Raw genomic sequence first — 13041 nt, 5'->3', positions numbered from 1 at the left:
TTCTCAAAGTTTTGAAATGGAAGAAGTGACTCTGTGAGAGAGAGATAGAAGGAGATATTTAAGTAGGAAGATCCTTCTGTCTTTGTGTTTCATTGTAAGAATACATTTCAGTCTTACTGATATTGAACATGACTTTGGGCAAGATGCCTTGGTGCGGACTTGGATTGTTAAATGCGCCCATAATGCCTGGATTGTGGACTGGAGCAGCCCAGAACAGCCAGAGTGCTCTTGTCAGGGAGCCGGCAGGATGCTGAATGGCAAACCCACAGTGCAGTAAAATGGATCCATACAGCCGTTAGCTGCAGGTTTGTGCTGAAATCCCTCAAGGGACCTTCCTGTAACACTGGGGTGCAGAAGCCTTATGGCATAAGCCAGTTTTTCAAAAAATGACAGTTAAATGAATATTTCAGATTGTTTTCACATAAAATTTTGGATTAAGGTACATGAGTTTCATTTAACTTTTCCAAGTGTTGTTGAGTAGCAGTGACAATACAATGATGAAACTTTGTTACTCTAACTGTTCATAGAACTTACATATATTGGGAAACTAAAAACAGGAAAAAAATAAGTAGTTAACTGTCCATAAAATACCCTCTTCACTCCCCATGAAATAACTACTAAGTATTACTAACACTAACCTTCTTGCAATAGTTTTTAAAGGAATTGTTAATAAGAGGGCAAAACCTCTTTTTAACCAGCAGGGGAAAAGAATCATTATTTTTGTAAATGCAGCTGATGCTGACTCTATTCTCCTCTTCTACCCTGCTACGTATCACCATTGAAATCATCTGTCTTGATGCTTTCAGGCTTCCATTCTCCTCAAGCCATACTACTTTTTTTTTTTTTTATTCAAGCTTTGTAGTATCATGGAGGCCTATTGTGAAGTTCTTCGAGATTTATTCATCACAATTTTGATTTTTACTGTTTCACTTTGAAGTGTCAGTGCCTTTTTCTGAAATGGTGAATAAGATATAGGGATAGATAGGTATAGATATAGATATAGATACAGATGGTATAGAATAGGGATGAGAATAGAACATTTGGCTTATCTTAATTATTTAAGACAAGTTTAACCAGGGCTTCAGCCACAGATCTAGGCTACATATACATTTAGGAGAAAGGACTGAAATGTATTAAAGTATTTTTCCAACTCCGTTCCTTCCAATCTCTAGAAAGATAAATTAAAACTACAGTAATTGCTATTGAAAGATAGACCTTAGGAACCAAAATCCTCAGCCATGAAGATTTCTTTCATGAGTAATACTTTTTGTTTTCTCAGTCAACCCCCAGCAGGCTTTCCTGTGCCAACAATTCCCTGCTCCAACTCTGCTTGAAAGCCCATTATTCCAAACTGCATGGCAATAAAGATGGTTATTAAAGGAATGTTTGACCCTGTATAAAATTCTGACCGTAAAACTGTTATTGGAACCACTATTCTACAAATATTGTATGCTACAATAATTAAATTTTAATAAGTCTACCAAATGGGGAAAAATGAAAGAGAAGCCTAAACATGTAAATGCAGTAAAATGGAGAAGAAATTAAATCTTTTGCATCCAGGCTTGGTTTAATCATGTTCTTACTGATGCATGTAATGATCTTACCATTCTACAGAATGAAAGTGAAACTTCTGTCTCCTTTTGATCTACACCTGGATATCATTGCTTGAAATTTTTAGTCCTTTCCTCTACAGAACTTACAGAAAGTTTAATTGAGAAAGAAATGTAGAGGACTTACTGGAAAAAAATTGCATGTTATCTTCAACCAGAACTCAGAAATTACTTGCATATTGCAATTAAAAGAAAAAGTATATGACACCCCTGACAAGAGCTTAGGTTCTAAATATTCATAAACATGAATCTCATTAAATTTAGTACTAACATTATTGAAAATATGTCTCCATTTTAAGATTTTTATACATTTTTGTTTGTTAGTTTAAACACTATAGCATTTTTCAAACTGACTAACAAGCAGCTTAAATTGATATCAGCATCAGTGCTACCTTTGTAAGGCATCTCAAGATGACTGAGAAGATCAAAGTTGGAAGGCCAAGCCCTCTCTGTAGACAGAGATACAAAATTCCATTGAGATATGGAGCAGATGTTGGAGCAGAGATGATTCAGAGCACCCAAGTTACAACTTGTCTATAACTCATGCTGGGGGCATGAGTTTTTCCCTGTCAAGGAACAGACTAAATTAATTTCCAGGCTGAGGTCAAATGGACTCTCCTAAGTTGGAGAGATATTGAATTCTCCAAAGAGAGGAGAGCAACAATTTAGAAAGTCAAAGTTTTTAGTACAGTTTTCTCATAACACATTATTTCTCAAAGCCAGCATTTCTAGCAAGACCAAGGATTTTTAGTAAGTGGAGGAATGCATTATTTGGGGCATGTTAGTCTCAGGGGTGCCACTTTGCCTAATATTTGTTCCAAATGGACTACATGACATGTAAACTTCATTAGTTTCTTTCATTTATGACACGGCAAAGGTTAGCCTTACACTCCCAGCACTGAAGTCTGTATTATTTGTTTTAAAATGTCTTTCTGATTATATTACTGCAAAGGTCAGGGGTTTTAAATTAATTTTATTCAGGACATTAATATATTAAAATTATTTGTGATACTGGCTCTTCTACTGGCTGAACTTATTTCTGCCTTTTATATTCCTTTTTTATTAGACGATTAGAATTATTGCAGTCATATCTAAAGACTGTAAACTGCCTCAAATAAGTTTTTAGCCCTTTAGTTCTAAAGAAAATTAATTTTCTGGAACAAAGTGGAATCAGACCACATGCAGCAACAAATATATATATCCCTCCCGGAGGGAGACCTCCTTCATGCACTATACAAAGAAGAAGAATTATGGGTGCGTTGTAGGCTTGACTACAAAGTGTGACTGAACAAGTGGTGCAGCACTGAGGTCTGCCTTCCTGCTATTTTCATAGGTGCAGAACGAGGTGTTACATTTTTTCATTATACAAGTGGCTCAGGAGATTTGCATCTGGATAAGCAAATTTTGTTAGCAGCAATATAAGTTGTTTTCAGTACTTCGCACAGATATTTCACTGAGTCATTGGAATTACCAGTTGAGTTTAAAGAAAATTATCACTTGTTTTGGTGAGTTTGTATTGTGTATTTGGGGGGGTCATGAATAAGAAATAATATTTGAGGGAACTAAAGCTTAACCTTAAAGTAAAACAGAAATGGTTGGATAGCTTAATAATTTAAACAAGTCATGTGTTAAATTGGAAAAATAGATAGTGCTCACTTTCTCTCAAATTTTTTGCTTGGATTAGTCATTTAATTTCAGCATTTTTAAGTATATTTTGGAGACATGATGTAGATTTTATTCTATTTCGATTGCTCCTGCTGTTCCCAGCATGGAGATAGCTGGGCAGAATGCTCTCATTAAATTCTGACCAGATGCTAACAACTTATTCTAATATGTTTAGGATTCTTCAGGAACAGTCTGAGCAGGCAGTTCTAACTGATCAAAACTTTTCCTTCAATCCAACATATCCTAATATGGGCCTGCTGAAACTCTTCTATTCAGCCTCATCTTCAATTCATAGACAACTTTCAGAGTACTGAATATTGTGTATAGTGCTTGAAAAAATGGCATAGCTAGCCCTACCTGTTCATTCCTCCAAACATCAGACAACCTTCACAAAAACCGTTCTTTGCACATCTGAAGCAGCAGGAGACAGGTGGAAGGGTGCAGAGAGAAGCTGATGGGGAAAACTGTTGAGAAAATCCTATCAGTTTAACATCAAAGAAAACATAAGGAAAACATAAAAATATGCAAGGGAACAGAAGAGTTCTTACCCTCTATATCCATCGATGTGAAAAAAATGGTGAGCATTCCTGGCACAAAGAATGGGTGAATTCCAATCCTGGGAACATCCAGAGAGGTTCTTGCAAGAAACAACGGGATTTTCTTTTCTGTGACAATGCTGGTTATGCCAAATAGAAAATTGTGCTAAGCAAAGACAGTGCTTGGGCAGCTGAGGATGAACCAGAGGCGGAAAGAATCCCCAAACATGCAGAAAACTGAGGTTTTTTCTGGAGAGATTACTCGGAAATAAGACTGAGTGAAGAGTGTGACACCTAATTAACTGTTGAATAGCAGGATAATATTAAAGGGGACAACTCATGGCAGGTTTGTGTGAACATGAGAGTAATTATGGCAATAATTAATGAGGCTTTTATCAGTTACACATACAGAGATGTGATCATCATGTACTCCTTATCAATGTTTTTTCTCATAGGAAAAAATCCCTGCAATAAACCCTGCAGAGTCTTTGCCCTTCAGTCTTCCTTGAGAGCCTGAGGATGACCCAGGCTGGTCATACTGAGATGCAGTACAATGGACTAGCTGACGGATTTTACTGCTAGCTTTATTTTGTTCTGCAATAACTGCTCCAGAAATAATGCCTCCTCCATGATGGCCAGGATTTTGGGATAAACTTTTACCTGGATTGTACAATTTGTTTGTAGCTACAATTAAAACAAATTCAAATTAAATTTCTTCTTACTGTTTAGGAAGCCAAATATTATTATTTGTTTTACTGCTGAAATTTTCTTGGTTTTTGAAATAACAAGATGTCTAATACATTACATAAATTGCTTCCCTTTTGAACTGTCATACTGTTTTAGGCAGTCATGGGAAGACTGCAAAGAGAGTAATTTTAACCATACAGAAGAAATATTAATGACTTTAAACTCCAGAAGGGGAAAAATATGAAGAAGAAAGAGGAATGCTAGAGAAAAGTCATCAGGTATCATCTCAGACAGTAGGGGTAAAAAAGGTTTTTTTTTACACTGGTTGTAAATGAAAAGTAGAAATAGGCAAGATTTTAAAGGTGCTGCAGCAAAGAAAAAACCTTTGTGAGAAGTCAGATATTGAATGGTGACATCTGGTGCAGGCATTTCAGAACTCTTCAGTAAGAGCTCTGGAAATTTGTGCCACACTTTTTCTCCTAATTCTATAGTAAAATCTCAGAACGGTAGGCTTACTTTAAGGACCGCTTGGCATCTTCCTGCTGGTTCTGGACAGGGGGTGGAGTAGCTGCCATCACCATGTGGCCAGAGCAGCACTCCAATCCTCACTGCCCTGCTCTCTGCTGCCCACGGACAACTTCACTGCGCAGAATTGTACTATCACAGGGCTGTCTGAAAGAGGCCTCACACCTGCTCCTGGCTCATCCCTCCCACTGGCTGCTCACACCTGAAAAATCCCATTCTGGACTCTTCATCCCTCACCTGTTTTTTTTCTCTTCTTTCTCTAGGTTTGTATGCAGAACTTTGTGTGTGAGGCTGAGTCTGATTATCTTTTTGGGAGCTGTGAAAGAAATTTTTTTATTACTTTCTCTGTGACCTCAGGTAGGCACAATTAAGGCAGTTGGTGTAGGATGTAGATGTTCAATATTCAGGAGTCTGTAGTGATGTCCAGCCCGCAGCGCACACGTGTGACAACCAATGCAATAAAGTCCATCTCTGAAACAGAGCTAATACCTAAAAGAACCTCAGACTATGCTATTTTTGGTGGCCAGTTTTTCCTTTTGTGGTAAAGAAGAGTGAATTTAAATTTCTAAACATATGATTAAGAAAATGTGCTCCATCTTCTGGACAGTAGGGTAGGGAAATGGCTGAAAACTAGTACAGTAGAATTTCAGACAACTGTTTAGACCCTAATCCCCTGCCCAACCTTATACAGCACTGTCTGAGTAGTTCCTGCCATTTCACACCAGTAGCAGTTTAAAGACCTTTTAAAAGAAATATTGCTAAGAAAAGCATCTATGAAATGCAGCCACGAACAAAGTGTGAAATATTCTGTACCAGGAAGGTTCTGCTTGCCATATTAAAATTAACGGTACTAACACTGCTGACTTTAATAAAACCTGAATTTCCAGATGAAATTCTATCACTTCCTATGAAATACACAATATATAAGGAAATAAAAAACTACAGGAAATACTGTACACTCAGGACTGCCAGAATTGGAAAATGCTTTAAAAAGGGAAAAAGTTTTAAAGAGTATACTTTTTAAAAACTAAATAAATAGGTGTTCAAGAGCTCTCGTGACTGTTAAGCATGCAGTGTGCTTTGTGTACTATAAGCTTTTAAGAAAATATAATAGTTACAGCTTTGAGTCATTTCTAACACAGCATCCCTACTTTTTAGACAGGGAACAATTATTTTTCCTCCTGCTACTCAGCTGCAGAAATAATGATGGAATTCTTATACTTTGGTGCTTATTTTAGACATAACTTGTGTTCAACAAGGAGAAACAAGACAGGATGACTTATTTTCTGGGAGGCTTTTTTTACAGCTTTAGAGTTTGGTCTGCTTTGCAGCTTGACAGGTTCTAACCTAAATATGCAGCAAATAATTTCTTGAGGGGTCAGTATAGGTCAAAGACCCTCTGCTTCTCCTTGTCAGTCATTTGGAGCTGATAGGCAACAGATATTTAACAAATTGGGAAATGGATATGTGACTTTATGCAGTTTTTATGACATGAAGTCCCTAGTGCAATGAGTGAATAGAATGAAAAATGCATTACTTTCTTTGCCCTGCAAATGTAACACTTTTCCACAGTCATAATGAATGTTATTTGAAGGTATGCTGTGCTTTTATCAGTAACACTACGAGACTTCTCAGCATGCATTTGAAAATAGTTGCATGTAAAACTTTTCATCATGAACATTATTTTCAGGAGCATTTGACAACTGATTCTCATAAGAAGTGATTTTTCTAAACTTTAAGTCACTCTGCTAATCATAAAGTATTTGCTTTTCTCTCATTTCAGAACTCTGTGTATAAAGGCAAGATTATAGAATGGGAAGTTTATGTTCATTATAAGCATAATTTATTACCATGCAACAACATGAAATATGTGTTCTTTCCAGTCCGGAGCTGATGGTTGTATGTTCTTACGTGTCACCTTTTACATCCTTTACTGTCTAAAATGCTGATGTAGTTATTTGCTGGATCCAGCCAAACAATCCTATAGGCTGTACGATGCATGGGCATTCCCCACTCCCACACTCGTGCTGTGCAGGCCCATTGTGAAGGATGCTATCACTGTGCAGGGAGTGTTCCCAATCAGCTATGCAAACACTGCCTGTTTGCCTTACAGGATGTGGCCAGGCAGCAGGGATGAAGGCCCCTTCCTGCTGATTTTGGACATGCTGGATAAGGAAAAACATGTAGAAAGGGGGAGGAGGGTTCACTGTTCTCACTTCAAGAGACTTCTGGAATACAGGAGGGACATGAAAGGCCAAAGCCTGAGCAAGGAGGGAGCTGGTTGAACTGGGACAGAGCAGAGCCTCCTAAGGGAACAGGGAACTTTCCTGCAGCAGGGAGCAAACTTGCAAGCTTTGAGCATGATATTCTTGGACATCCAGAAACACCGAGGGTCGTTTTGCAAGCTAATACATACTGTTGGAATTTTGCCCTGAATTTGCCTTTTTTTTTGTTTTTCTCTGTAGATTGTTTTAGCATTGCTTAGAGACCACGTGGGGACATCAAAGAATCCTGCTGACTCCCATGATGTGCTTACGCGCCCTCTGCTTTTCTATTGAGAGAGCCAGTCAAAAATCTGAGACATAGCACATACAAATATTCATCCAAGAACTAATTCGTCCCATGTCCCTGTAGTGACCTCTTGCATCTTGCACAGGAAGCACAGGCTTTGAAGAGTAAATAAAATTTAAGTTTACTGACCTAACACTGAGGTGGTAAGGCCAGGCCAGGAAGCAGGATTGGAGAGGGAACAGACAAGAGCTGGGACAGATGGGGGGCAACTCCTCCAAATCGTGGCTCTTGCTGCTTTGCCAGGGGACGCTCTTGTCCCACACAATTCTGTTACCTGCACACAGTGGCTCGTATGGCTTTCTAGCAGCTGGTGGAGGTGATGGAAGCAGTAGCCTTACAGATATTTTGCTGTTCTGGGGGAAAGCCTAATTTGCCTGTGCCCGAAAGCTGGCCCTAGTATCTTTGTCTGAACTTTCTTTAGTCTGCAGGGTAAGCTGTGGGAAACATGTCTATCATGTGTTTTTCATTTGAAATTCTGCATTAACCAGAGTTTTCTCCACATATGTATATATATATATCCTTTTTTGTTTCATTATGTATTTTTCCTCATATAGATAGCTGCCTCTATGCCTATTGCATGGATAAAATGGAACAAACAAACACAGAAAACAGCAATTTTTTAAAGCTTTTCACATTAATCAGACCTTTAGATATGTAAGCTTTTCTGAGCCACGGTACTCTGCTTGGAAGAAATTATATAATGTTACTCTCACTGCTATCATCCACAGATGTCTGTAGAGCCCAAAGTAATATACTTTCCATGTTTTAAGTACCAATTTTTTTAATGTTAATCTAGAACTTCTGTTTTTTTGTTCTTCCTGAGATGTCTTTTTGCTCTGCCTTTTTGAAATTTTACCATAGTACTCTGCACTAAGTGCTCCGTATCCTTAGGCATTTGTTGTTGGGTTTGACAGCCTTGAGCTAAGGTGCATTAGGATTTTGCTGAAGAAGTCATCAGAAATGTACATTTTTCACCTTTGGTTGTGAAAGAAAATTTTCTGTCACAATGGGAAGGAACGCTTAGTGCTCTGACACGTGACTGTATGTGTCACAACAGCTGCACCTCTCCTACTCTCTCTCACAGAGAAATCCCGTGTCTTACCTTGTCCTGATGGACTGTCTTGGTCGACATCCTTGAAAGGAGGTTCTGCTAAATCAGTCAGTTCTTGCTTCTCTTCAGCTTCACTGTCTGCCTCTCTGGCGTGCAGGAGGTCGGGTGTGGTAAAGCTTCCTGTGGTAGCCAGCTCCACCGGAGACTCATAGCCATCGGTGAGGAAGTCTTTGCCAGCAGAGTCATCTGCTGGGGGAGGCAAATAGGAATCCTCTGATTTTGGAGGAGTGCTGGTGCTACCCAGAGCACTGAAAGGCACTGTGAAACTTGGGTGGTCGGTAGCAATAATTTGGGTGTGCGGATATCTATCCTGAAATGGTTCTCTGGAGGGTTTGGTAGGAAAATCAGGTTCAGATGTAATAAAATTATTAAATTCTTCAGGGATGCTGATCTCTTCACTTAGAGCAGGGCTTTCAGTTGTAGATTTATCACCAAATACATCTCCTCTTTGATCCACTGTTGCTGGACTGGGATAACCTAGTGGGAGCTCCTCCTGAAAAAGTTTTAAAAGAGCACTTTCAGTAATATGTTTGAGTTTCATTGCTAAAAAGGCAATAATCTTTAGCTACATGAGCTAGCAAATAGCTAAGTCAACGTGGAATCGTATTATGGGTTGGGTTGGAAAGGATCTTAGAGCTTATCTAGTCCCAATCCCGCCTGCCATGGTAAGTGACACCTTCCACTAGACCAGGTTGCTCAATGTCACATCCAACCTGGCCTGGAACACTGCCAGGGTTGGGGCATCCTTAACCTCCCCAGGCACCCTGTACCAGTGTCTCACCACCCTCACAGTAAAGACTTTCTTCTGTATATTGAACTTAAATTTCCCATCTTTCACTTTGAACCCATTATCCTTGTCCTATCACTACTGCTCCTTAAGAAGAGTCCCTCTCCAGCTTCCCTGTAGGCCCCCTTCAGATACTGGAAGTCTGCTGTGAAGTCATAGGATGTGTAAAATATTTGGCATGTGCATGTGATCCTAATCACATTGCCTGTAATTTAAAAAATGGTCAAAGAAAGATGGCCTTAACTAGCCCTGTAAACTGCTTTCTCTGTGTCATTAAGACATGCTACTGAACTGATGAGACACTGTTCACTTTGCAATTGAATCTGGAAAAGGTAATCAAGCAGTAATAGTCACCTGTAAATGCTCTAAACAGTACCTCTGTTGCAATATAACAATACAACATTCATCCTCACAGTATGTACAAAAGGCAGATATGTTATTTTAGCATAAGAAACTTTTTGTATGTTTATGTACCTCTTAACACTGTATAATTTCATTTCCCTTGGAGAAATAAATAAACATGAAAAACATTATTAACTTACCAAATCAGGGCCTGCCAGAGGAACAGTGACCACTCCTTGGATATCATTATCAATATCACTAGGTGGTATAATAGTTTCTGCAAAAAAAATCAAAAACATTAGAGAGAGAGAGACAGAGAGCAGAATACTTCACCACCAGCACATTGACAACTGATCAAAACACATAAACTCAAAAAAAAAAAAAAAAGTACTAAAATGTTCTCCATCAAAAAACTGCTTTTAAAAATCCATGTTAAGACAAAAGGCATCAATTCCCATTCAAACAGACAATTATGAAGCAAACCAAATTTTATAGGCAGTATTCTTCTTATGCTTTATTTAGCATAAATGGGATAGGTCTGCAGAGAGCTGAACCATGGAGGAATGCTTAAAATCATCTGAAGTGTGAACCCCTCAGTTAAATCTACATGGGCTATGATGACTCATTATATTGTGTTCATTAAGCCTAAAGTCATTCCAGCTTTACCCTGAGTCCACACCATTGTTAACGTCAGTGTTTTGGCTTTAGTGCTCAGTTGCTCCTTTCACCCCTCAGAGGAGATCTTTAAAGTACTTGTATGCAAACTGTTTTTATAAATTGGTTATTAAAATTAACTGCTGGGAGACAGTTGATTAAAATATTTATTATTTAAGTGTTCTATGTAATTTTTTTTATTGAGAATTTTAATCTACATTAAAATATGACACTTTATTCTTACAGAAAGGATTAGTTCAACCGAATACATTTTTTTGGCAAGAAAGTGCTGCTGTTTGCAAAGGAGACACTGTAGCTAAAATTTGGTATGTGTTTTAAGGCTGTTTCAGTAAATATGCATATGAAAAAATATTTTAAATTATTTTCCCTCTTTTTAACCCATGTCTCCAAAACTAGTTTGCTAGCTTTGCAAAAATCATTGATGGAGTAGAAAGGGATATTTATTAGCTGGATTACTGAACAGGGAGCAGACCTTCAACTTCTGCTGGAGGTTTTCACACCCAGCTTGTTATCTGCACTCCCTCTGTGTTTCAGAGTGTGAGTGAAACACATCTTTACTGATTTTATCTTGGGATCAAATGCTGTTTAAAGTGTTGGTCTCTCTGATGTTGCTGAGAGGTTAGATGGCTTGCTTACAACCAAGATAGAGCTTTCAGAAAGCTAATTTAAGCTAGAGGCAGACCTCACTTTTTTTCTTGTTAAAGAAAGGAGGCTGTCCATACTGGGAAGATAAAATGATACAGTGAATATTCATAGTATTTCTTTTATTTTTCTCCTCTTAATTATCTTAGTGTGAAAAATACCCAGATTTTCTAAAAAAAACCAAACCAAGAAAAAATCCTCTAATATGGTTGCAAGTTATGCTGTATAATTATAAAGACACATTTTTCTATAAGATTTAACTTATTTCTCTACATCCTTTGGATCCTATACAATGCCAAGGGAATGGACTGTATCAGGTGGAAAAAAATCTGCTAGAGAAGCAAAGGACACCTTACTGAAATTGCATCAGTTTGGAAAGGCAAGATTCAGGCTTGTGCCGACACCTGCCACCTGCTTTACTGACCATCAGTAAACTGAAGTGTTCCAAGGTCCACTGGCAGGGACTGGTCTTCATGGAGTGCAGTGGCAACCAGCTGCTGAAGGTCTGTTACTGTGAGTTTAGCTGCTGATATTTCCCCCTCTTCAACTGGAGAAATGGGAATTTTTTCGCTTTCAACCTTATTAGATCCAATAGTCGAGATGTCATCTGCTGTGCCTTTGGTTTCTGAGCCATCTCTCTCAAAGTTCACCACGTATCGTGCTATTGTGCTGCTTGATCTGCAAGGGGAAAAGGTGAAAATGCCCAGAGCAGCAAAATCAGTCGCTGCCTGAGAACTGATTTTGCACACAAACAAACAAATATGCAACCATAACATACTATCTTCTGTAAGAGTAATGCCAATTTACTTCTTTCTAATGAGACTGTCACCTTCAAATTAGTTTTTCTTCACCTAACCCCTTTTTTGTCTATGCATAACTTTTGATAAAAATTCCCATATTGAAGAAAATTTTAAAAAATCTTCTAATATAATCTGATTTAATCTGACTACTCAGAAATCTGTAGAACCATAATGTAGTCTGAAGTCATTGACTACTGATTCAAACAGCTATAAATGCGTGCTGAGGTTATTAGAAGCCATAATCACACATTAATTATTCAGGAACTTTTGAAAAGGGATTAGGCAGTTCATAAAACTGCAGATAAGCAAAAATCTTATCACAACTGAGACAGCTTTTGGCTGTTTTTTAAAGTACAGCAACCTAATGTGGCAAGCAAATCACTTTTTCCCAATGGGACTTAGCTTTTCCAAGTCCAAATGGGTATGTATGGCTTCTCACTAGATGTTCATGTTCAACAGAAGTCTCAAATGTTCACCATTTTTAATACATCATTTTCATACATGTTAAATTCACCTAATTAAATGAAAAATAATGAGTACATTGTAAACATTTCTACTCCACTATATTGCTTTTTTTACAGTGTCGAAAAACTGTAGGGATAAGAATTTCACTTTATCTAGTATGTGCTATGAAGCATTTGCATTTATATGACATTGCAAGAATTTAGGAAACACATGAGACAGTTCTTCCTTTTAAAGCATGAGCAAAAGAGAAATTCTGGGAAACTGCTAGACAAATTATTCCCCAGTAGCACTGTCAAGCAGCAGCAGCAATTGACTCTGTAGCTGTTTGTATTACCAGTGAAAAGCTCCCTTCATTTTATCAAGCTGGTAACTGGTCTCTTTGCTATTCTATCTGGCTTGATAATGGAGACAACAAATCAAATTCTACATACTTATTGGAAATACCGTGTACATGGGATTAGAGCTAGGAAACATCAGATCAAAAGTGAAAATTTGAATATAAAGTTTCCCTACTTATTTTTCACTTCCAGTATATGGCTGATATAAATCTTTAGTCATATAGATGTGAATTTTCTTAGGTCAAACATTTTGTTTCCTTCAGAGACATCCTGACAAAATTTGATTA

The 13041-nt window shown here is 37.9% G+C and overlaps 1 protein-coding gene across 6 annotated transcripts in view; it reads right to left on the bottom strand.

The window, feature by feature from the left end:
• Positions 1 to 13041, bottom strand: part of IMPG1 (interphotoreceptor matrix proteoglycan 1) — a 72132-nt gene that overhangs the window by 33512 nt on the left and 25579 nt on the right. For all 6 annotated transcript variants that reach the window (XM_019288003.3, XM_010405180.4, XM_019288002.3 and 3 more), the window contains exons 10-12: positions 11576 to 11829; positions 10035 to 10111; positions 8697 to 9198 (exon numbers count right to left, since the gene is read on the bottom strand). In XM_019288003.3, coding sequence (XP_019143548.1) covers positions 8697 to 9198; positions 10035 to 10111; positions 11576 to 11829 — 833 coding nt within the window. The remainder of the gene's footprint in view (positions 1 to 8696; positions 9199 to 10034; positions 10112 to 11575; positions 11830 to 13041) is intronic.

Source organism: Corvus cornix, chromosome 3, assembly GCF_000738735.6.
Source record: "Corvus cornix cornix isolate S_Up_H32 chromosome 3, ASM73873v5, whole genome shotgun sequence".
In the NCBI taxonomy this organism is placed as follows: Eukaryota; Metazoa; Chordata; class Aves; order Passeriformes; family Corvidae; genus Corvus; species Corvus cornix.
This window is presented reverse-complemented; position numbering and strand designations above follow the sequence as displayed.